This window comes from Myxine glutinosa, chromosome 11 (genome assembly GCF_964187855.1).
Source record: "Myxine glutinosa chromosome 11, kmMyxGlut1.1, whole genome shotgun sequence".
Classification (NCBI taxonomy): domain Eukaryota; kingdom Metazoa; phylum Chordata; class Myxini; order Myxiniformes; family Myxinidae; genus Myxine; species Myxine glutinosa.
This window is the reverse complement of record NC_136271.1, coordinates 83785331-83810571: the sequence shown is the minus strand read 5'-3', so window position 1 is coordinate 83810571 and position 25241 is coordinate 83785331. Positions and strand designations below refer to the sequence as shown.

The window sequence follows — 25241 nt, the reverse complement described above, 5'->3', positions numbered from 1 at the left end:
CCTGTGGCCCGGGGACAGGGCTCAGGGCTTGAGGGGGTAGGGGCATGGCAGCTGCCTCCCCTACCGCGGGGTCTTGGTCCGGATTTTGGACGAGCGGCATTAGCCGCTGATTTGCTTGCTTAACTACCTCCCTAATTGTTTTGTCCTGAACCTTGTCTGCTTGCTTCTTTTGGTCCTGAAGCTTCAGTACTTCCCCTGCCAGGCTAGCCTGTCTTGTGGCCGCCAATCGCTTCATTCCTTCCTTTTCCCACCACCCAAACACCTTCCAATAATCGGGTGGGAAGTGTTTCTTTTCCTTTTCTAGCTTATCCAAAGCTCCGTACAACACTTCCAATTTGTCAAGTGCAAACGATCCCTCCTCTGGCCAGGGATGACTTAAATCTTTAGTTAGCACAGCCCAGTCCTTTATTGGTCTTACCGCGGCAAAATGATGCCTCTTAAACATGAAAGATGCCGGGGTTCCCTTGAGGGGTTCCCCTTCTTTCGTTAGCTTGTTTCCCATCTTGTTGCTCTGGGCTGATCCTTCCTGGAAAGTTCTCGGCCTACTCAACCTTTACGGCTGTCCGACCTCACTTTCCCCCTCGTCCTTGTTAATTATTACGTTACCCTTAAATAATATCCAGCGCAAATATTGTAACGTTACTCTTAAATAATATCCAGCGCTAAATCTATCCTTAGCTTTACTCTTAATGTTTATCCAGCGCAAATATTGTAACGTTACTCTTAAATGATATCCAGGTGATTTCAACAAAGACACGTCATTCTGTGGCCTGAAATGAGCCTCTACTTACAATTTCTGTTCGGAGAGCAGGCAGAGCAGAAGGCAGAAAGGAACGGGCTGAACCCGCTCCAGGAAGGAAGGTACGACGTGCCGGCGTCCCGGCGTTCGGACAGCCTTCCTTCTGTCGCTCGGGGTCCGCTCTCTCTGTCCTCTGTCTGCTGCAATCCGAGTCACGGCACCAAATGTCAGAAACCACCTTTTCTGATCGAAGTAGAGTTCCACCAACAGGCTTGAGAATGACGAGACCTTTATTAAAATAACACTTTATACGGATCCGGAGGAGACAGACATCTACAGCAAGCTACAGCAAGAACATGCCAAGTCAAGCCTTCCTGAAAACACATTGATTCTCATTCATTTATATATGAATACGATTATCAGAAAATCTCCGAGAGAACAAAGCGACTGGCGAGAGTCCCTCCCCGTCATTCCTAGCCCCCACCGTTATCCGCTCTGTCATTCGGGGGAGTGCAGCACGCACCTTATCATTCGGACCAGATGTGATTTCAAAACTCCGACGAGGCAGAAAATATAACTCATTAAAGGGAGGGTGCATTCTTGGCTTCGACAAACCCATAAAGTATATGGGTTTGTTCAAAATGAGTAATTCAGAGCATGTTTATACAGAGTCAAGCGTCGCTGTGATTAATACAAAAAATATATATGGTTCACGATAGGTTTTATGTCTGCAACCTAAACATTCTGCTAGTGTTACGCAAAATCACGCGCATGTGAGCGTTCTCCTGCCCGCGGCTCGAGGCGCCGTCTGAGAATCATGATAGGGATTTTACGACCGGCCTTATCTAGCCTCGAAAGTGCACACATATACAATTTGTCCAACACGACTGAAGCGAGCCTTTCCTCATTTTCAATGAAAGCGAAGCAAAAACCTCATTGTAACTCAGGCGTCACTGTCATTAAACAAAACAGTTAATGTTTTTGGCAATTTATCAAAGGATTTATGTCTACGATTCAAGCAGCCTACCTAAGGTTCGAATACATTTTATTAACTCATGAAATAACATTATAGAACAGCATTTTATAACATAGCTTACGTGGTAATACGTCAGTCAACCGGCATTTATAATTGAGCATTAAGCAGTAACAAATCTGAGACCTGACACATACACGTCAGGTGGGTCGACGACAACCGTTGACTACCTGATGGTGCGTAGGCGAGATAGGGGGCACCTCCGGGACACAAAGGTGATCCTGGGGGAGGAGGCTGTTTCACAGCACCACTTGGTTGTCTGCGACATAAGGGTGAAAGGTGCGAGGAGAGCTCATCGGGCGAAGTACCAACCGAGAATGAAGGTGTGGAGGTTGAAAGAGGTGACAGTAAGGGAGGCATTAAAAGAGAGGCTGGGTAGGGTAGAGGATGATGTGGTCGAGCTTGAAAGTGATTGGATGTCAATGAAAGATAGTCTGTTGGGAGCCGTTGGTGAGGTATGTGGATGGACAAAAGGACCACCGAGGAACTCGGAAACATGGTGGTGGGATGATGAAGTTGGAAAGAGGATTGACGAGAAGAGGAAGAAGTTCAAGGAGTGGCAGAATGCGAAGGGTACGGGAGCAGAAAAAGCAGAGCATTAAAGTTATAAGGCAGCCAAGAAGGCTGCAAAGAAAGAGGTAGCAAAGGCGCAGGGGGCATGTAGGAAAATGTTCGGAGAACGCTTGGATTTGGAAGAGGGTCAGAGAGCTGTATTCAGGAATGCAAAGCAGATAGCGAAAGAGAGGTGTGATGTGATGGGGGTGAGTTGCTTGAAGGATGAAGTGGGACAAATCGTTGTGGACCCAGATGGAATTAAAGGAAGATGGAAAAGATATATGGAAATGCTGTTGAATACAGAGAATGAATGGGATGGCAACATAGAGAGTAACCCAGTTTATGACCGGCAGAGAAGATAACTGAGAAGGAAGTTGAGGAAGCGATAAAAGCAATGAAGAGTAGAAAAGCAGGAGGGCCGACGGGAGTTGTGGGAGATATGTTGAAGGCAGCAGGAAGTTGGGGTGTGAAGGGAATGACAGAGATCTGTAATCTGGTGGTGAAAGAAGGCCGCATTCCATTGGATTGGGAACTGAGTAACCTCGTCCCTCGAGACAAGGGGAAAGGTGACCCTCTGGAGTGTGGCTCATACCGAGCGATAAAGTTATTGGAGCATGGAATGAAGGTATTGGAAAGGGTGTTGGAGAGGAGGACAAGGAAGAAGGTGAAGATCGACTAAATGCAGTTTGGATTTATGCCAGGAAGAGGAACGACAGACATGCTCTTTATTATGAGGCAGTTGCAGGAGAAGTACATGGAGAAGAGGAAGAAGTTGTTTCTTGGGTTTGTTGATCTGGAGAAAGCATTCGATGGTGTTCCACGTGAAGTATTGACATGGGCATTGAGGAAGTTAGGAGTGGAGGAATGGTTGATCAGAGTAGTGATGGCAATGTACAAAAGAGTGCGCACACCGCACAGCTGTAAGGACGAAGGACAGGAACAGTGGTGAGTTTGAGGTGAAGGTGGGAGTGCATCAGGGGTCGGTACTAAGTCCACTACTATTTCTAGCTGTGATGGAGGTGCTGGCTCAGAACGTAAAGGAGGGATTACCGTGGGAGTTGTTGTGTGCAGATGATCTGGTGTTGATTGCGGAAAGTATGGATGGACTGAAGGAAAAGATGAACAAGTGGAAGGAATGTATGGAGACAAGAGACAAAAGGTCTGAAGGTGAATATCGGAAAGACGAAGGAGATGGCAAGTGGTAAAGCATGTGGTGAGGTGGAAAGAACTGGGAAGTGGCCATGTGCTGTGTGCAGGAAGGGTGTCGGAGTGAACTCCATTCAATATACAATGTGTGCTGAGTGGGTTCATCAAAAATGTAGTGGTCTGAGAGGGTCATTAACCAGTGTGGCAGCTACATTCAAATGTAAGGTGTGCACAGAGGGAGCTGCAGATGGAGGAAATGTTGAGTTGCATCTTGGAGATGGCGTGAAGCTGGAAGGGGTGAAAACATTTTGCGACCTCGAAGACATGCTGAATGGAGAAGGTGGATCAGACTCGGCAACGGTTGGTGGAGTGAGATTTGCATGGAAGAAGTTTCGGGAACTGAGTGGCGTGCTGATGAGGAGGGGAGTGTCGTTGAAGCTGAAGGGAAAGGTGTGTGCTGCATGTGTGAGAAGTGTTATGATTTATGGGAGCGAGACATGGGTAATGAACGTAGAGCAGCAACGAAGGCTGGAAAGGGTGGAAATGCGAATGGTTCGGTGGATGTGCGGAGTATCGTTGAGAGAGAGGAAGACAAATGATGAATTGCGAAAGATGATGGGAATAGAGCCTGTGATTGATGCTGTGAAGAGGAACAGGTTGAGATGGTTTGTTCATGTGTTGAGGAAGGATGAAAGTGACTCGTTGAGAAGAGTGATTGAAATGAATGTTGAAGGAAGTAGAGGACGGGGAAGACCGAGAAAGACTTGGCTAAAGAGGGTGGAACAAGAAATGCGGGTAAGGGGGTTAACAAGGAGAGATGCAGAAAATAGGGCAAAATGGAGAAGATTGTCATGGGGACCGCAAGGCTAACCCCCGCTCTGGCAGGGAAAATGGCCTTAAAATGCATGTTGTTGTTGTTGTTGTGGTTGTATATACATACATACAATACATACATACAATACATACATACATACATACATACATACATACATATATATATATATATATATATATATATATATATATATATATATATATATATATATATATATATATATATATATATATATATATATATACGTATATATATTGTTGCGGATATGAGGATTGTATTTTTTTTATTGTGTGCTTTATTATTATCATTGCTTGATTCTGGCCCCTCCTGCCTCCAGTGTTGTGTATCGAAGTCAAAAGGGCGTCCCGGTAGTTAATTCCATAAAGCATACATTGAAGGACACTATAATATCCCTGTTCAGTAGTTATTTCCTTATTCTATGTATTATATTAAGGCTTTGTCGTCCATTAAAATGACACTCCATTGCACCAAGTGAAAAAGATAGATTCCCTCCCTCCTCCGGTATGATAGACCTGAGCCTCGTCCTGGAGGTGGGGTTGTTATCTTTATCAAAAACTCTCCTCCTCACTCGCCCTGCACTGCTCTCTCTCCACCTCACCCCCAGGAGTACCTCTGGCTACGGCTTCCCCTTCTCTCCCACCTTTTGTTCATATGTGTGTTGTACCGTCCACCAAACAGTGATGACTCCATCTACATATTGCTGTCTGATACTATGGACCAACTTCTATCTACTCATCCCAACTCTGTCTTCCTCATATGTGGTGATTTCAATTGTCACCATGCCAGTTGGCTGGGTGTGGGTACCTCTCTCACCAGCCATGGTTCCTCTACAAAGGACTTATACGACTCACTGGGACTGACACAATCTGTCAATCTCCCGACCCAGATCTCAGTCAACGGAGCATCTTCTCTTCTAGATTTGGTTATGACAATCTTCCCTGCGAATATCTGCTGCTCTTCTTCTGCTCCAATCGGCTCATCATCTGATCATGTGCTTGTTAAAGTGGACAACATTCTGGCCATTCTCAGAGAGCCTCCTCAGCGTCGACGATCTCTGCAGACCTGGACAAAATCACAGACTGGCCAAACAAGTGGAACATGTCTTTCAATCTTGACAAATCTCACACTCTAACGATGTCTCTCCGAAAAGACCGACTGGACAACCCTCCCATCCACTTTCTGAACAATCCTCTCCAAGAAGTTCTGTCACTCAAGCTTTTGGGTCTCACTATCTGCCATGATTTATCCCGATGTCCCTGCTCTCAAATGTTGTGTTTGTGTGTTTCCCCTTGTCTCTCCATCTTGTCTACCGCTCCCCATATTATATATTTTGTGTCTGTTTGATTTTTTGTGTGATAAATGTTTGCTGTTTCACAAGCCTCGATCCTGTATCCCAAAAAAAAAAATAAAATAAATGAACTCATATAGAAAGGTGTGTGTTTTTCTAAATCAAGTCCAATCAATTGAATTATTTTTTTTGGTATACAACATTGAGGCTCATGTAAGAGCAAGCACATTAAGCACATATTAGCACATAAAACACAAAAAACATAAATGGGCACAAAAAACAATAAAGGGAGGGGGGGGACAAGATGGGGAGATAGAGGGAAGCACACAAGCACAACAGCAGAGAACAGAGACATCAGGAGATATGTGGAAGGGAGAGGGCCGGGGGGGGGGGGGGGGTCGGGGGGAGGGAAGGGGTACACTGTATAAATGAAGTCGGAGATTCAAAGAGGTGGATTTGGGTTGTATTAACGGGAGTAGAAAAGATCAAGGTTTTGGATGGGGGAAGATAACAGATGGTGGTGAACAGCTGTTTTAAAGACCTGGAGGGAGGAGTGGGATTGAAGAGAGTGTGGGAGTTTGTTCCAGAGGTGGGGAAAAAGAGGAATGAAAGAGTGAAGGTGAGCAGAGAGTCTTGATTTTGGCAGTTTAACCATAAGAGGGTTGCTGGCAGTTATTGTGCGACCTGTAGGAATATTTGGGGGACAGAACAGATAGAGCTGGGGGAGCAAGGCCGGATAGGAGTCGGCAGAAGATAGAAAGACCACGAACCTGCCTGCGGTGAGAGAGTGAAAGGCCTTCCGAATCAGCATCATCATGGGAGATTCCAACGATCCTGAAAACTTTGGTTTCTACAGCCTGAAGCCGAGCTAGGTGTGAGGAAGGAGCACCAGCCCAGAGTGGAGAGCAGTATTCCATCAAGCTGCAGATGAAAGTTTTGTATGTGGTGAGGAGCTCAGGTGTGCCTAGGAAGGACTTCGCACGACGGAGGATGCCCAGTCGGCGACTGGCTTTGGAGGCCAGCTTGGAAATGTGGTTTTCCCAGGAAAGATCATGGCAGATAGTGAGACCCAAAAACTTGAGCGACAGAACTTCTTGGAGAGGATTGTTGAGAAAGTAGATGGGAGGGTTGTCCAGTCGATCTTTTCGGAGAGACATCGTAAGAGTGTGAGATTTGTCAGGATTGAAAGACATGTTCCACTTGTTTGACCAGTCTGTGATTTTGTCCAGGTCTTCAGAGAGTGAGGAGGCTGCAGACTGCCGATCTGAGGGAAGGAACACTTGGCAATCTTCCAGAAGTCGCTTGAGCTAAGCCACAGAGTCGTAATAGAAACAGCAATAGAGTCTGCATAATACTGCTTCGCATCCTCCAAAACTCTTACACCGATTAATTAGCTTCATGAAAAAGGTGCTTTGAATCAATGGTCCCCAGTAAATGGTGCTGCTTGAAAAAATGCTTCCAATAAGCAATTGCTGCTGCACAAGCAGGAGTGAACCAGGTTTGAGATTGAGACTTTATCTCACAGGTACGTGAAGGGATATCATTCTCAATGTCAATGTGAATCCATTGGGATATTTCCTCAGCAGCCAAATCCGGACCAGACTGATAGCAGATGCCCATGGAACATCAGCCAGAAAAGAACGAAATCCATCCCAATCAGCTTTCCCAAACTGAAAAACAGTTTGGTGAAAAGGATGAAATGTAGTTGTGGGTGAAGAATATGATAGATGTACAGAAACAGTTGAGTGATCCGAGTTGTCAATTGAAGGCAGAACCTTGGCAACACATGAAGAGTTCAAGTAAGTATCTTGCATCAGAATAACGATCAGGGATATGAGAAGGAGATGCTATCATTTGGGTGAGATTTTGAGAAACAGAAAAAATGACAACTTTCGATGCCAGGAGGATCTGTATTTCAAATATATATCTATACACAAAGAATTAAGTTAAGCACCCCCCCCCCCGTTTTTTTACAACCTCGCACATTACAAGTTTGTTGTCGTCAAAACAGTGTAATATACCCATGATATTGCTATATTTTCTGGAGAAGTGATATTATGGTCACATAAAAACATAACAATCATGCCGTTTTCAATATTTTATTCTGAATAATTTAAGGTGAAATTTTTTGGGAATTTTAGGCATATTTTCACCTCAATTTAAGTATGGAGCTATAGGTCCATCACGGACAGTGTGGATGACGTTTATGTTTTCTAACGTACAGTCATTGTTCTGTGAAGACCTCTAGCGATCTTTGCGTCAATAACGTGTGTAGGACCCACGTGATCGGATCACTGACTCAACCAATCACTTTTTTTCACTTTGATCACTCAATTTCATCAATGGATAATTGCTAATGTCATACCAATCATTATTTGATCTCACATACCTTAGAATATATGCCAATGTATACATATACACAAAGAATATATATTAGGGGGTGCTTACCTTAATTCGTTGTGTAGGGGTGCTTAACTTAATTCTTTGTGTATATATCAGTCATTCCTTGTGGTGAACATTGAAGTCACCAAATACCATTATCCAAGCTGAAGGGTGCAAGAACATTGCCCGGTCAATACTGTATGAGATGGCGTCGAGCACTGCACAGAAGGGTGATGAAGGTGAATGATATAGAAAACACAGATGTGTTGTGCAATGGAGGAGACCAAGATGAAAACACACAAACTTATGAGTGCTACATTTGAAGTTTTCATGACCAAGAGGCAGAGAGTCTTTGACATAAATAAATACCAAGACCATGAGATGGATGATGATCAGGTCAAATATGTAACCAGGTTTTACAAAAGAGTCAATGTCATTATCCAATCTACTTTCTGACAAAGCTAACAGACCAGGTGAATTTATGTGAATATATATAATTGCACAGAAGCAAATTTCGATTGAAAACCCCTAATATTGGAGAAAGCGATACAAAAGCAATTTGAGCATAGCGCATTATAGTCCAGTATTTTTAGGCGAGTTATATAAGGCAACCCAGGGAAAAAGGTTATAGTTTTTATACTTTGCACACATACAGTATAATCATCATTGCTTGCTGTCTGAAAGTTCCTGAAAAATCCAATGTCAGCAACTTTGTCAAATGTCACACAAAACATGCCTACCCTTTTAATGACTGCGGCAGAATAATTTTTGGGGGTAGGTTTGCTGGGAAACAAATATTGTTAATTGTTATTGCCTTTATGTGTGTTCGCAGGCTTCAAAAATGGCAGAAGATTGCTTGTTCTGTGGTGAAAGTTTGAACCAGGGTTCCTCTTGTGCTGTTTCAAGAGGACTTCAAACCATTATTGAGAAAAGTTTAGAGTATGGAGATGGGCTGCATACTCAGCTCACAGACTGTTCCTCAATTGTTGTGCATACAGACTGTCGAAAGGATTATACCCGTCCAGGATCCAAAAAGAAACCTTCCAGCACAGACAAACCAACATCAGAACACCCGGTCTACGTTCTGCCATGCGAGAATTTGATTTCAAGACTGACTGCGTCTTCTGTGGCGAGGAAGCCAGCACAAGGGGTGAAAAGAACAAAGGAGCTAAATTTCGGAGGGAAATCTATGAAGTCAGAACCATTGAAATGAGAGACAAAGTGATTGCCCGAGCTCTTCAAAGAGGGGATGAGTGGGGTGAGGTTGTTCTAGCCCGGGCAGAGAGTGTCCTAGATTTTGTAGCAGCTGAAGTAAAGTACCACAACAAGTGCTATTCAAGATACTTTTCTGACAAGATCTCTGATAAAAGTCAAGGTCGTCCAGAGGATGAAGAAAAGCAGTATGCATTCAACAAGCTTTGTGCATATCTGTATGAGAATGATGAATGTCAATATTCTATTGCCGAGCTTGAAGAAAGAATGAATGAAGAAGGCAACCAGGCATACAGCAGGAAACATTTTAAAGAAAAACTACTGGCAAACTTTGGAGACAATCTCACCATAACTGAGTTACCAGGGAAGAATGGAGTGGTGAGTTTCAGAGACAACGCACAGAAGATCCTTCATACCAAGTGGTACACAGATAAAGAGTCTGATACAATGACTGAACGAAAACGCATAGTTGAGATGGCAGCAGCAATTGCCCGAGAGGATGTCAGGTGGTACATCTTCGATGGCGATACCTATCCAGCAGCGAATTCTTTGGAAGTCTGATACAATGATCACAGATAAAGAGTCTGATACAATGACTGAACGAAAACGCATAGTTGAGACGGCAGCAGCAATTGCCCGAGAGGATGTCAGGTGGTACATCTTCGATGGCGATACCTATCCAGCAGCGAATTCTTCGGAAGAAACAGCTGGTAAGATGGTCCCAGAAACGCTGAAATGCTTCGTTGATGGTGTCACTCAACCACGCAAAGGAAGAAACAAAAACTCAGACAGAAAGTCAGCAACTATCCAGCATGCTATCATGTTTGCAAGCCGCCCAAGATCCTTTGTGTCACCAATCCTGTTGAGTATTGCGGTGTACATACATCGTACATATGGCCATAAGGATCTCATCAATCTGCTGCATCATACTGGATTAGCAGAGAGCTATGCTGAAGCACTCCGATACGAAAATTCCCTTGTCCTGGACTCATCAACTCCTGACAACACATTGATAGAGGGATTCATGCAATTTGCATTCGACAATGCTGATTTCAACACCAACACCCTTGATGGTCATAACACATTTCACGCAATGAGGGGCATTGAGTGCATCACCCCTGCCATGAACACTGGAAGGAATACACCAGTCCCAAGGTGCAAGGAAAATTTACTTGCAGGTGTCATTTGCACTTTTGGAGACGTACCCATCAGGACAAACAAAAAGCCAGAAACACCTGGACTGCAACGAATCACAGTCAGAAGCCTGTCTTTGTGTCCTGAGGAAGCATCTCGATCCTTGATGAGGGCCATGAAGTTGGACTCTTTATGGATGGCAGGCTGTGCCATGCAAATACTACCAAGGCCATCATGGGCTGGTTTCATGGAGGAAGCAATGCAAAATTCAGGACTGTATGCAGTCAGTTCGGTTGATGCACTTCCATTCATAAACCTTGACCCAACCAAACCAAGTGCCATCTATACAGCTCTGATGTTTGCTGTTGATGTTTGTCGAGTGCAAGAAGAACAACAAAACCTGGTGCGTCATGACGTTTGATCAACCATTCTATCAAAAAGCTTCAGAAATCATCGCAGCATCATCAGAAGACCTCGGAAATGTCATTGTGAGGCTTGCTGGTCCTGGTGAAGCAGGTGCAGATCCGTTGGTGTCTTTCATGGGTGCAGTTGGCAATATAATGGCTGGGAGTGGACTTGAGCAACTGTGGAGCACTGTGTATGCTCCTTCATCTGTATCACACATGGTCACAGGCCACGCATACTCACGAGCACTCAGAGCGCACTTTCTGACTCAAGAAGCATTGGCAACTATTCTTCTGAAGACCTCCAATCTACTTGATGACACTTGCAAAGAGAGTCTTCGTCAACTGTATGCAAGTCTTTTGGAAGGTTCTGATCTTGAAGAAGCCTTCTCCTCCGAAGACGTTGCAAAACTGTTTGATCACATACAACAAATCTGCAATCAAATGAAGGATAGCAACCGAACAGGTAAACTGTGGATTCAGTACTTCGAGCTTGTGCAGATCATGAGACTGTTTGTCCATGCAGAGCGAACAGGGGACTGGCATCTTCATCTCTACACCGTCAAACAGATGTTTCCCTACCTGCATGCTGCAGGACATCTTGCCTATTAGCCAAGTCTGCTCACCTGTATATGCAGCAGATGGAAGAGCTTAACCCAGAGGTCCAACACTTGTTTTGTGGAATCTGGCTACTTTACAATCCGCCGCTCAGACAAACTTTGGGGTGGAGTGTGGTCTGACATGACCATAGAACAGGTGTTGATGAGGGCCATGAAAACATCTGGAGGATTCACTCGAGGAAGAGGGATATCTGACAGCACCCTTGCCCGGTGCATAAAAGCACTACCTTTGACAGTTGCACTCTGCAACAGCCTTGAAAACTTTGCAGGTGTTGTTCATGAAACATAAGAACACAAAGAGCTTCGACCCTCAAGACAAACGAAAGACAATAACGACGTGGACTGCTTCATCCAATGGTTAACCTCTCATTCACCCTTTGAAGCCAAGCCTGCCAACATGCTGGTCAGTTTGTCAACAGGAGTGATCGCTGATGAATCTGTCAACTGTGACAATGCACTCAGAGTGGGGATTGGTTCCCAAGAGGGCATGATCGGCAAAACTTATGCTGAAGTGAAACTGCAACGCAAAAACAGAGTCAAATCCCTTGCCTCCATGAACAACTCAGTGAAGATCCGAGGGAAATAAGTGGTTGTTCAGCCACAACAGATGCTGAATCGTATCCTCTCAATTCTGGACTCAGAATCAAATTTAGCAACATACATGAAGCATGAGCTTGTGCCCCGACCACCATCTCTGTTTGATGACAATTCATTGAGACGACCCTCAAAAGCTGCATTAGCATCACTTCTGTTGTCACTTCTTCCACCTGGGCCTGCTGACGTGCCTCATGACCCACTTTATGTCATTGATGGAAGTCACCTTCTTCACAGTGTTGTATGGCCGTGCCCAGCGACGTATGCAGAGATCTGTCAGACATACGTGAGGCATGTTCTCACTCACTATGGAATGGCTGCAACTGTGGTTTTTGATGGTTATGCTGGCCCTCCCTCCACAAAGTCAGAGGAGCAGAGGAGAGGAGCAGCAAATCGCACATCTGCTGACATTGACATAGCTGGTCATATTAAAGCTACTGTGTGCCAGGCTGATTTTCTTGGGAATCCACACAACAAGAAGGGACTCATAAAAACTCAGTGAATGTCTTCAAGCTGCTGGCATTGATGTGAAACAAGCAGTCAGCGATGTAGACACTGATTGTGTCCACAGCCCTCCATCACACGACAGAGGGCCAGCCAGTGGTAGTCATAGGAACTGACACTGACATTCTCGTGAGCCTCGTGGCCAGAGCACCTTCTGATTGCAACATCTGTCAGGTCAATCCTGGGCACAGTAAAGCCCCATAGAAAGTATTCAGTGTGCCTGCCACCCAGCAAGCTCTTAGAAACTTGAAGGACAACTTACTGTTTCTTCATGCTGTAACCGGCAGCGACACGACATCAGCGCCATACCAGCAAGGAAAAAGAAAGGCTACAAAGTACTGAAATCAAATGACCACCTGGCACAGACTGAGACAGTCTTCAACATCCCAGAAGCAGACGCAGAGGACATTGCAAAGGCAGGCGAAGAATTTTTGCTGGCACTGTATGGTGGTTCACCTTTGAACAGTTTGGATGATTTCAGACTCGCAGCGTCAAGAAAAATAACGCCAAAAAGTCGACAAACAGTGTTTTCCAAATGGCAAGCCTGCCACCGACGAGTGCAGCTGCTCGTCAGCATTCCTTCAGGACCCACTGCCAGGTTCAGCAGTGGATGGGAAATACCATTGATCCAACCAAATGGGGATGGATTCTGTCCAATGGTTCCCTTCTGCCAGTGCCAACGGATTTGCCTTCAGCACCGGATAAACTGATGCGCATTGTGTCATGCAAGTGCAAGGCTGACTGCACTGGTGGCTGTGGCTGTCGACGAGTAGGCATGCCTTGTTCCGTCATCTGTAACTGTATGGAGCCAACATGCAACAATGCATTGGAACTGAATGACTTGGTAGACTGATCAATAATTTTTTGTGAATTTTTAGTTTGCAGTACGTTTTCAGACTGAAAATCACTATTTCAAGCTGACATCAGCACAAATATAACGTCATGTATGATTATTATGTTGTTAAAAATGGGTATGATTATGAAGATAAATGTGTTTACTTTCATTTTTATGTGATGAATGCACCAATAATAATTAGTATTTGAAAGGCATTGGATAATAATCTATCCATACCCTCTAAATATCCGACACACTATTCTATAGCGGAAATGCTTAAAATGAATGCAATAAATAATTATGTTGCTGACACTGGATGTTTCGGGAACTTTCACAGGATAAAGTTTGGCCCCTCTTCTTTTTGTGTGCGAAAAATGAAAACTATAACCTTTTTCCCCACCCCAATACCTAATTATACTGGACTATTAGTTGTTGGATTGACACGTGCAGGTATAGTGTTGTTTTCTGTAATTGTATCAAATTTTCTGTAAACATCAATATTTTATGCAAAGAAGGTGCCAGTTCTGATGAAACAGCGCGTCGTATTGTAAATTATTTTGTGTTCAATTGCTGCAGCGTTCACGAAATATTGTAAAAATGTTTCCAAATTCTTTTGCACCTGCTGTCACATTACACTGTGAAAAGGTTCCATTACTGCAGTACATTTTTGCTCTTGGTGAAGGTCTTGTTGCTCCTTTTTTTTCAAGGCAAGTTACCCAAGAGTTATGACCCCAACAATGGCCCTGACCCTGAGAGGTGGTTACCCATGAAGGAGCGCTCGTACTACAGGGGAAAGAGGAAGACTAAGAAGAAGGAACAGATTGGAAAGGGAACCCAAGGTTCAACAACAGGAGGTGCAACAGAATTGTAAGTGTCCAAAATATATGCATCGATTGTATCTAAAACGAGAGCTTCCAGGGACGCAGAACTCAACTGAACTGACTGGACAACTTTAAAGTAGGTCAGTTGTTAGATAAATGAAATATTCCATAATCCTAATCCATAAATATTTGTGGACGTTAAAGTCTTAACGTCGTTTCGGAGCTGAAAACAATATGGCGTCCTATGGCGGCCATTTTGTGACGGATCGGGTTGGAATGCAATAGCAACCTACCTTGTGCGGTAAGGGTTAAACATTCTAAGTTTGATCAAAATCTGTTAATATTTGTGGACGCTAGAGTGTTAACGTCGTTTTCGTGACCAAAAACAAAATGGTCTCCTAAGTCCGCCATTTTTCAACGGATTGGGCTGAAATGTAATACCAACCTGGTACTTGGCGTAAGGATGCTGCATGTCAAGTTTGATCAGAATCGGTTGATATTTGTGGACGCTGGAGTGTTAACGTCGAAAAGTTAACGGACGACGACAGACGACGGACGATGGGTTCAGTATGTGATGAACTCAACTGGACGGTAGTCCAGTTGAGTTAATAAATAGTTTGGAAGGTAGAAGATAAGCCCAAATGACACACGTTGTAATATTCTGCAGCAGAAGACTATATATATCAAACTTATGGGAGGTAAAAGTACAATGTACATACAGTGCCTTCAGAAAGTATTCACACCATTTGACCTTTTCACATTTTGTTGTTACAGGCTGAATTTAAAATGGATTAAATTGAGATTTTCTGTCACAGATCTACACAATATCCCATAATGTCAAAGTGGAATTTTTATTTTTAGAATTTTTTTTTTTAACTAGAGCAATGCGACTGTGTCATCAATATGCCTCGCGTAGTCCCTCCCCTTGACAACGGATAGATTCCCTCATTGACTGTCCTAAAAATAAACAAGTTTGATTTTTAAATCCCTTCAGCTGTTCTGAAGTATCACATTTTTACCAGACATGACAGGTTTCACATCATTCGGTGAAGCGGTTTTCGGAGGTTTTTTTTTTTTACAATATCGGCTTTCAAGCTAATATGGCTGCCAAACCACGTGACATATGACATCAAAAATGTACACTCTGCATATTAGTCAGGTTCACGATGTCAATAAATTATATTTCGTTCAAAATCATGGTAGATTAGCAAACCTATACATTTTTGGAAAGGTTATAGCATAAGGAAACTAAAAATCAATGTTTACATTTGGAGAGATACCTGTATGGCGGCCATTTTGGATTTTCAAAATGGCCACTGTAAAATACATATTTTGTTCTATTTCTGCCTCTAATTACCCTAAAAACTTTTAAAAATATACTAAACCTATATTTTCAGGGACAAGGAATCCAATGAAAGTATCAAATTAGTGCTATGGGGAATGGTAAGACACGAATCAAAGGTTTTGAATGGCAAAATACTGTCTTTATATTCGCGATAAGTTGCATAATCAAATACATGTTATCATTTTGTACAGGCAGTTAATAACATCAAAATGTGTCACAATAATTCATATCACCAAACATACACAGGCAGTCAGCAAAATCATATATACACATGCAGTCAGTATAACTTTTTTTCTTTTTTTTCTTCTTTTTTTTGTATACTGAATCGAGGCTCGTGAAAGAGCTAAAATTATATATATCATTGACTGCCTGTGTAGACTTCACATCTACACAGGCAGTCAATGACAAAATATACACAGGCAGTCAATGGCATCAAACATACACGATTACAGAATATGCCATTTAGAGTTCGTCATCACTGTCCTGTGTGTCGTATCCGACAATATAGTCCGCATCGTTTTCACAGTCCGTTCCACACAAGCAAAGGTCGGTCAAATTGATTGGCAAATCGAATTGGTCGAATGGTCGATCGAATCGAATTTGATGAATCGAATCGAATCGATCGAATTGGTCGAATGGTCGAATGGTCGATCGAAGCGATTGGTCGAATGGTCGAATGGTCGAATTGGTCGAATGGAATTGGTCGAATTGGTCGAATCGAATTGGTCGGAATTGGCAAATGTAAACATTGATTTTCAGATTTTCCATGTAATAACGTTTCCAAAAATGTATAGGTTTGCTAATCTACCATGATTTTGAACGAAAAAACATAGTGAACCTGACTATATGTATGGGTAGGAGATCATGTTTGTGAAGTTTCGTCTTGATCGGATAAGGTTCGTTTTTCTATCCAAGATGGCTGTGAGCTAAGACCACGTGATCTAATAAGAAATGTGATATAACAATGATAGGATAAGTGATTTCTAAGATATCATCTATATCTATATTCTCCGTAGGTGATTCTGTGATTGTCTGTCTGTCCGGGGGAGTGGCTACACCTGGTCTGGGAGGGGCTTCAAAACAAAATATCCACCATTTTGTTTACTCGCATAGCTTTGATACCTCTTTTGTTAAGCCTGTGTTTTCTTGCGCTCTCTCACAGTTTTATTTCAACTCTAATTTGATATCTCATTTCATTTTTCACAGTCGCTAACATGGTTTTAGACTCGGTATGAAAAAAAAGGAATAGAATTCGATGAAAGTTACCGTTTATAGAACAAAATGCATTTTCAAAGTCCTGTAACACCAACACCATTGAGATTCTCTCACGGCTTTATCTCGACTCAAATTCACCATCTGATTCCATTTTTCACAGTCACTAACATGGTTTTTGACTCGGTTGCAAAAAACGGGAAGGAAATTCAATTAAAGGTACCGTTTATAGAACGAAATGCATCTTTGAAGGCCTGTAACATAAAGTCCATTGACACTCTCTCACGGCTTTATCTTGACTCTAATTTACCATCTCATTTTTCACAGTTGCTAACATGGTTTTAAACTCTGTTGCAAAAAACGGGAAGGAGATTTGTTGAAAGTTAACCCACAGGCAGGAAATAGACGAGATCGGCTCGGTTTATCAAATACCGCCCAAATAACACAGATGAGAAATATTCTATGAAAGTTAACGTTTACAGAACAAAATGCATTTTTCATGAGATGGCCTGTATAATGTAAACTAACTACGGAATACAATATTTATTAATAACGTTTGGTTTTAATCTATTTTACTTTGTAAAGCAAAAAGTTTTCGATACATTCAAGTTTAAAAATGAAGTCACCCGTGACTGATGTGCATTTTAAGACTCAATCAACAAGTCAACACGTCTTCAACAATCTATTTTACTTTGTAAAGTGAAAGGTTTTCGATACATTCAAGTTTAAAAATGAAGTCACCCGTGACTGATGTGCATTTTAAGACTCAATCAACATGTCTTCAATCATAAATTACTTTTTGAAGAAACAAAGGTCCATTCTTATTACAACTCAAGCAAAGGAAACTGCCCGTTTAGTTTGGAGCGATTATACACCGCCCAAATAAAGCGAGTTAACTCTTTTCCAACCATGGAATGAAACAATATAGTCTACTTGCCAGCAATGTGAACCCGGAAATGTTGAGTACCCCAAAGTTTTAAGTTAGAAATGTACAGTATGGGTCCCCAGCACTTAGAAACTGCCGGATGCTAACTTGCATATGTTGGGCAATTAGCAAAATTAGCATTAATAGCATTAACCCTATCAAACATAGGCCTGGGACACTGAAATTTCTGTTTCGTTCTATTGCTCCACTTTTATTCACAGGTATTAGAAGATTGAAATCTTCAATAGCTTCAATAATCTTCAAAAAAAAAAAAAAAATTTTTTTTTGGGGTTTACACACGAGTTTTCAAGGCTGAATCAATTGTGTTCACATCCAGGATCATTAAAGAAACTTCATTTCATGTGTGCATGGACATGTAATTCAAATATGTAAAATAAATAAATAAACACAGAGGGGAAATTGCCGAGAGATTGGGGGGAGGGGAGGGGCGAGGGGAGGGGAGGGGGGAGGGGAGAGGGAAGAGGAGGGGAGGGGAACGGGGAGGGGGGGGAGGGGAGAAGAGGGGAGGGGGGAAGTACCCGGCATTGCCGGGCGGGGAAGAGGAGGGGAGGGGAACGGGGGAGAGGGGGGGAGGGGAGGAGAGGGGGGGAGGGGAGAAGAGGGGGGGGGGAAGTACCCGGCATTTCGTGTATAAACGTGAGGGAGAAGAGGGGGGAGGTGGAGGGGGAGGGGAGGAGAGGGGGGAGGGGGAGGGGAGGAGTGGGGGGAGGGGGACGGGGGGGAGGGAGAGGGGGGAGGGAGAGGGGGGAGGGGGAGGGGGAGGTGGAGGTGGAGGGGAAGGGGGGAGTGGGAGGGGGGAGGAAGGGGAGGGGAGGGGAACGGGGGGGGGGAGGGGAGAAGAGGGGGGGGGGAAGTACCCGGCATTGCCGGGCGGGGAAGAGGAGGGGAGGGGAACGGGGGTGGGGGGAGGGGAAGAGGGGGGGGGGAGAAGAGGGGGGGGAAGTACCCGGCATTCCGTGTATAAACGTGAGGGAGGGGAGGAGAGGGGGGAGGGGAGGAGAGGAGGGGGGAGGGGAGGAGAGAGGGGAGAGGAGGGGGGAGGGGAGGAGAGAGGGGAGGGGAGGAGAGAGGGGAGGGGAGGGGAGGGGGGAGGGGGGAGGGAAGGAGAGGGGGAGGGGGAGGGGGGAGGGCACGCGAATCGTCGAATCAGCGCGCTGCTCTGCCACCGATTCAGAATATGGATCTAAAGATGAAAGAAAAAAAAACCTATGTGATGTGAATGGCAATGTTCCTCGCTGAAATGTGAAAAAACACAATCGCGCGGCAAGGAACATCACGTGATCGCTCTGAGCGATCGATTGCAACTCTGCGTCGTGTCGTGGGCGTGGCCAACGTGGCCTCATGCTCCCAGGTGATTGGCTAACTCAAGCTCGAGAGAGGCATAATGCGCTACGTTATGGCAAAAAATATGGATCTAAAGACGAAAGGGAAAAAAACCTATGTGGTGTGAATGGCAATGTTCGTCGCTGAAATGTGAAAAAACGGAATCGCTTTTCGCTCTGAAATACGTGCGAACGCGTAACTGAGTTAATGGCGGCAAGGAACATCACGTGATCGCTCTGAGCGAATCAGCGCGCTGCTCTGCCATTCCGGTCATAATATGCCTCGCTGAAATGCGCTGAGGTAAAAATATGGTTTAAAAATATTATGAAATAAATTTTTAGGTCGACCATGTTCTTCCCAGGCTCAATGGCCATGTTTGTGCCAAATATCAAGTACGTGAGCCTCTCCGCTTAGGAGTCTACCGGTACCATTACACGCGCGCGCATACACACACACACACACACACACACACACACACACACACACACACACACACACACACACACACACTGTGTTTTATATATATATAGATGTGCGCATACACTTTAAAGAGGTTTACTTGAAATCTTTCATTTCAAAATTTCATTTTGTATGCTGTAACGAAAAGAGTAACTTTGGTATTCGCTTGACAGAAAGGTGTAAGGTAATGTTCTTATACACCGCCCATAAGACTTTTTTCCCAGGGACTTTTCCATTTGAACTGTATTCTTTGTATAGTCGGAATGTTTCATTCTTTAGACATAGTCCCAATAAAAAGTTACAATTAGGTACTCTGCACATGGGGAGAGCGGCAGAGCTCTGTTCTCCAAAGGCTGGTGCCGAACCTGCAGCTGAGGTTGAGGTGTTTAATGTTTATGTTGGAACAGATTGAATCTGGTCTGGTAATTACTTAAGATTATAATTGCGATTATAATTACGATTATATATTACAATGAAAAAATTTATAATTTCTAATTACGATTAAAAAAACGTATGATTATAATTGCTGCCGAAGTGGCCGCTGCCATTCGTCGTGATCCCGTGCTGTCACGTGTTGCGGATGTTGTCTTGTCAGGTTATTGGTGCGAGAGTTGCTCTCGATGTCAGAATATACTCCATATGCGTCGTGTGTATCCGAGCTGTCTTCAGCTCAAGGTTGCATAATGTGGGGTATGTGGGTGGTCATTCCTGTTTCTTTATGTCAGTGCTGTCTCAATGAGTTGCATGAGGGTCATTTGTAACTGCCATTTTCAAAATGAATAAAAAACAGAATGAGACCACCAATGAATGTCGTGACCCACTCCCATGTGTGTGACCCACTCCCCTGTGTGTGACCCACTCCCCTTTGTGTGACCCACTCCCCCGTGTGTGACCCACTCCCCCGTGTGTGACCCACTCCCCTGTGTGTGACCCACTCCCCTGTTTGTGACCCACTCCCCTGTGTGTGACCCACTCCCCTGTGTGTGACCCACTCCCCTGTGTGTGACCCACTCCCCTGTGCGTGACCCACTCCCCTGTGCGTGACCCAATCCCCTGTGCGTGACCCACTCCGCTGTGCGTGACCCACTCCGCTGTGCGTGACCCAATCCGCTGTGCGTGACCCACTCCCCTGTGCGTGACCCATTCCACTGTGTGTGACGCACTCCCCTGTGTGTGCCCCGGTGTGTGACGCACTCCCCTGTGTGTGCCCTGGTGTGTAATCCACTCCTTGGTGTGTGATCCACTCCTTGGTTTGTGATCCACTCCTTGGTGTGTGATCCACTCCTTGGTGTGTGATCCACTCCTTGGTGTGTGATCCACTCCTTGGTGTGTGATCCACTCCTTGGTGTGTGATCCACTCCTTGGTGTGTGATCCACTCCCTTGTGTGTGACCCACTCCCTTGTGTGTGACCCACTCCCTTGTGTGTTACCCACTCCCCTGTGTGTGACCCACTCCCCTGTGTGTGATCCATGCCTTGGTGTGTGATACACTCCCCTGTGTGTGACCCACTCCCCTGTGTGTGACCCACTCCCCTGTGTGTGACCCACTCCCCTGTGTGTGACACACTCCCCTGTGTGTGACACACTCCCCTGTGTGTGACACACTCCCCTGTGTGTGACACACTCCCCTGTGTGTGACACACTCCCCTGTGTGTGACCCACTCCCCTGTGTGTGACCCACTCCCCTGTGTGTGACCCACTCCCCTGTGTGTGACCCACTCCTCGGTGTGTGACCCACTCCTCGGTGTGTGACCCACTCCTCGGTGTGCGATCCACTCCTCGGTGTGCGATCCACTCCTCGGTGTACGATCCACTCCTCGGTGTGCGATTCACTCCTCGGTGTGCGATCCACTCCTCGGTGTGCGATCCACTCGTCGGTGTGCGCTCCACTCCTCGGTGTGCGATCCACTCCTCGGTGTGCGCTACACTCCTCGGTGTGCGCTACACTCCTCGGTGTGCGCTCCACTCCTCGGTGTGCGCTCCACTCCTCGGTGTGCGCTCCACTCCTCGGTGTGCGCTCCACTCCTCGGTATGTGATCCACTCCCCGGTGCAGTGTGCGTGATGTGGGAGGGGTGGGGGCGGGAAGGGAGAGAGTTTGAGCTCTTGAAGTCACATTTTACATAAGGTGTCGTATATCATATATCACTGTCATATATCACAATCGCCATGCTCTACCTGTATGTTTCTCCTTCAGTATGAAACACAAACAAACCGATTGTTAAAATGACCATCAAATATCGAAAGCATATGCGTTACGGGTCTTCCATTGACACAGTACTTATAGGCCTTCGGCTTCATGCCCTCATGGCTCACCTTCAGGCCACTTCGGACAACTTAGCCCAGGTTTAATAATACAGTGGTATTGTTTTCGTAATAATAATAATAATAGCGTTAATACTAATAACATAGTAAATATAATCGTAACACTGCAATCCCTTTGTCGTTATTTCAAAGTTTCTAGAAGTGGTGTATGGTTGGTTCATTGTTGACTCGAAACATAGAATAAACCAGGGTCTCATTGCAATCTCTTCACTTCCCATAGTGACAGCAGCTTGGAGACTTAGAGTACTTCCAAAAAAAATTAATACTTGCATTTATTTGCGAACTGGTATCCCCACCCAGGTCATACTTTCCTCTTCAACTAAAGTATCAAACAAGGCCGGCTATGCCGATGTTATACTTTCGGTCTTGTTTTTAAGGTTTTAGGTTAAATCCAATATAGCTGCCAATGATTTGATAGATTTAATATTTTTGTACAAATGGGCCATAGATTATGTGCATGCAATTTTTGATTTTTAAGATAAGGCATTTGATTAAAACATTTATGGTTTGTATACCACTACACTGATGATGTCATCATTGTAATGCTTTTGTTCCCCATTGGGAGCACATAACAATGTGCTAGGTTTCGAATTTTTCCATTCAGCAGTTTCCGAGAAATGATTTAATTATTTACGTTTAATCTAAGATGGCTGCCAGTTGTTAGTTGTCTCGCCTGACATGATCCTGAAATCACAATGACTCGGACATCACAATTATCAAAATACATTCTACATGGGTGTCACTCCTACCCTGAAAGTCACAATTATCATAAAATATTCTACATGGGTGTCACTTCTACTCTGAAAGTTACAATTATCATAAAACATTCTATATGGGTGTCACTTATACCCTGAAAGTCACAATTATCATAAAACATTCGACATTGGTGTCACTCCTACCCTGAAAGTTTTGTCTCAATCAGACATGTGGTTGCTGAGAAAAACGAGGTTTATCCCAAACGGACGGACGGACGGACAACCCGAAAACATAATTCCTCCGGCCACTTTCGGGGGCTTTGCACATCTGGATTTGGGGAGTTTCTCCCATTCTTCCTTGCAGATTCGCTCAAGCTCTGTGAAGTTGGATGGGGAGCGTCGGTGAACAGAAATCTTCAAGTCTTTCCACAGATTCTTTATGGGATTCAAGTTTGGGCTTTGGCTGGGCCGCTCAAGGACTTTCACATTCTTGTTCTGAAGCCATTCCAGGGTTGCTTGCCGTATGCTTGGGGTCATTGTCATGTTGGAACATGACAATTGCAAGTTTCATGGCAGCAGGTTTTATGATCTTACGTAGCCAAGATGGAACTTTTTGGCCTAAATGCAAAATGTTACATTTGGTGCAAAACCAACACAGCACATCACCCAAAGAACACTATCCCCACTGTGAAGCATGGTGGTGGCCGCATCCTGTTATGGGGATGTTTCTCATCAGCAGGGACTGGGGCACTTGGAATAACAGAAGATATATAATATATAACAAGTACAGATACATTCAAAGTACACCGCCCCCATGCCAAATAATTAAATATCCTCCAGCGCAGCATTGCCGGGGCACCTCTGGCGCCCGACAAAAATACCGCTGTGCAGCTCCGAGAGACTGCATTTGGACGGAGAGGTGCACAATATTTGATTGATTAATTGCATTATTAAAATCAACAAAAGATTGTCAAAAAATATTTTCTTAATCAATTCACTAATAGCACAATGAAACCACTAGTGCTTCATCCGAAGATGTAACTTTTAGAAATATAATTAAATAAGTCATTAATTAAAAAATTTCAAAAAGAATTTATTAATCAATAAATAATTAATCGATTAATTGATTAATCTACTACGACTACTACTGCGTCGAGCTAGCTCGGCATAATTAATAAATCAAAAATACCCTTTACAGACAAATCATTTAGTCATTGCCATGTCCAAATATCAGCTTCCTAGCTCAAAAGGTGCCTGAGATATTTCCCAGATGAGAGAACATAAATAAATGATTAATAATGAAAAGAAATAAATAATAATCGTAAATAAATTAAATAATCAAACAATTGCCTAATAGAACACATAAACCACCACCATTTCATCCGAATCTGTAACTTATAAAAAATTTTTTTAGTCATTAATCAAATAACTAAATAATTAATGGATTTATTGATGTATCAATAAATCAAAAATAGCCTTTGCAGCCAACTCACTTGGTCAATACAACACACAACATGCATTTTAAGGCCATGTTCCCTGCTAGAGCGGGGGTTAGCCTTGCGGTCCCCATGACAATCTTCTCCATTTTGCCCTATTTTCTGCATCTCTCCTTGTTAACCCCCTTGCCCGCATTTCTTCTTCCACCATCTTTAGCCAAGTCTTTCTCGGTCTTCCCCGTCCTCTACTTCCTTCTACATTAACTTCCATCACTCTTCTCAACCAGTCACTTTCATCCTTCCTCAATACATGACCAAACCATCTCAATCTGTTCCTCTTCACAGCATCAATCACAGGCAATATTCCCATCATCTTTCGCAATTCATCATTTGTCTTCCTCTCTCTCAACGATACTCCGCACATCCATCGAACCATTCGCATTTCCACCCTTTCCAGCCTTCGTTGCTGCTCTACGTTCATTACCCATGTCTCGCTCCCATAAATCATAACACTTCTCACACATGCAGCATACACCTTTCCCTTCAGCTTCAGCGACACTCTCCTCCTCATCAGCACGCCACTCAGTTCCCGAAACTTCTTCCATGCACATCTCACTCGAGCAACCGTTGCCGAGTCTGATCCACCTTCTCCATTCAGCATGTCTCCGAGGTAGCAAAATGTTTTCACACCTTCCAGCTTCACGCCGTCTCCAAGATCCAACTCAACATTTCCTCCATCTGCAGCTCCCTCTGTGCACACCTTACATTTGAATGTAGCTGCCACACTGGTTAATGACCCTCTCAGACCAATACATTTTTGATGAACCCACTCAGCACACATTGTACATTGAATGGAGTTAACTCCGACACCCTTCCTGCACACAGCACACGGCCACTTCCCAGTTCTTTCCATCTCACCACATGCTTTACCACTTGCCATCACCTTTGTCTTTCCGATATTCACCTTCAGACCTTTTGTCTCCATACATTCCTTCCACTTGTTCATCTTTTCCTTCAGTCCATCCATACTTTCCGCAATCAACACCAGATCATCTGCATACAACAATTCCCACGGTAAACCCTCCTTTACGGTCTGAGCCAGCACCTCCATCACAGCTACAAATAGTAGTGGACTTAGTACCGACCCCTGATGCACTCCCACCTTCACCTCAAACTCACCACTGTTGCCGTCCTTCGTCCTTACAGCTGTGCGTGCTCTTTTGTACATTGCCATCACTACTCTGATCAACCATTCCTCCACTCCTAACTTCCTCAATGCCCATGTCAATACTTTGCGTGGAACCCTATCGAATGCTTTCTCCAGATGAACAAACCCAAAAACCAACTTCTTCCTCTTATCCATGTACTTCTCCTGCAAC

At 44.2% G+C, this 25241-nt stretch overlaps 1 protein-coding gene across 2 annotated transcripts in view; it reads left to right on the top strand.

The window, feature by feature from the left end:
• SRP72 (signal recognition particle 72) overlaps positions 1 to 25241 on the top strand; it is a 229400-nt gene that overhangs the window by 197396 nt on the left and 6763 nt on the right. For both annotated transcript variants that reach the window (XM_068131523.2, XM_078786825.1), the window contains one exon: positions 14010 to 14169. In XM_068131523.2, coding sequence (XP_067987624.2) covers positions 14010 to 14169 — 160 coding nt within the window. The remainder of the gene's footprint in view (positions 1 to 14009; positions 14170 to 25241) is intronic.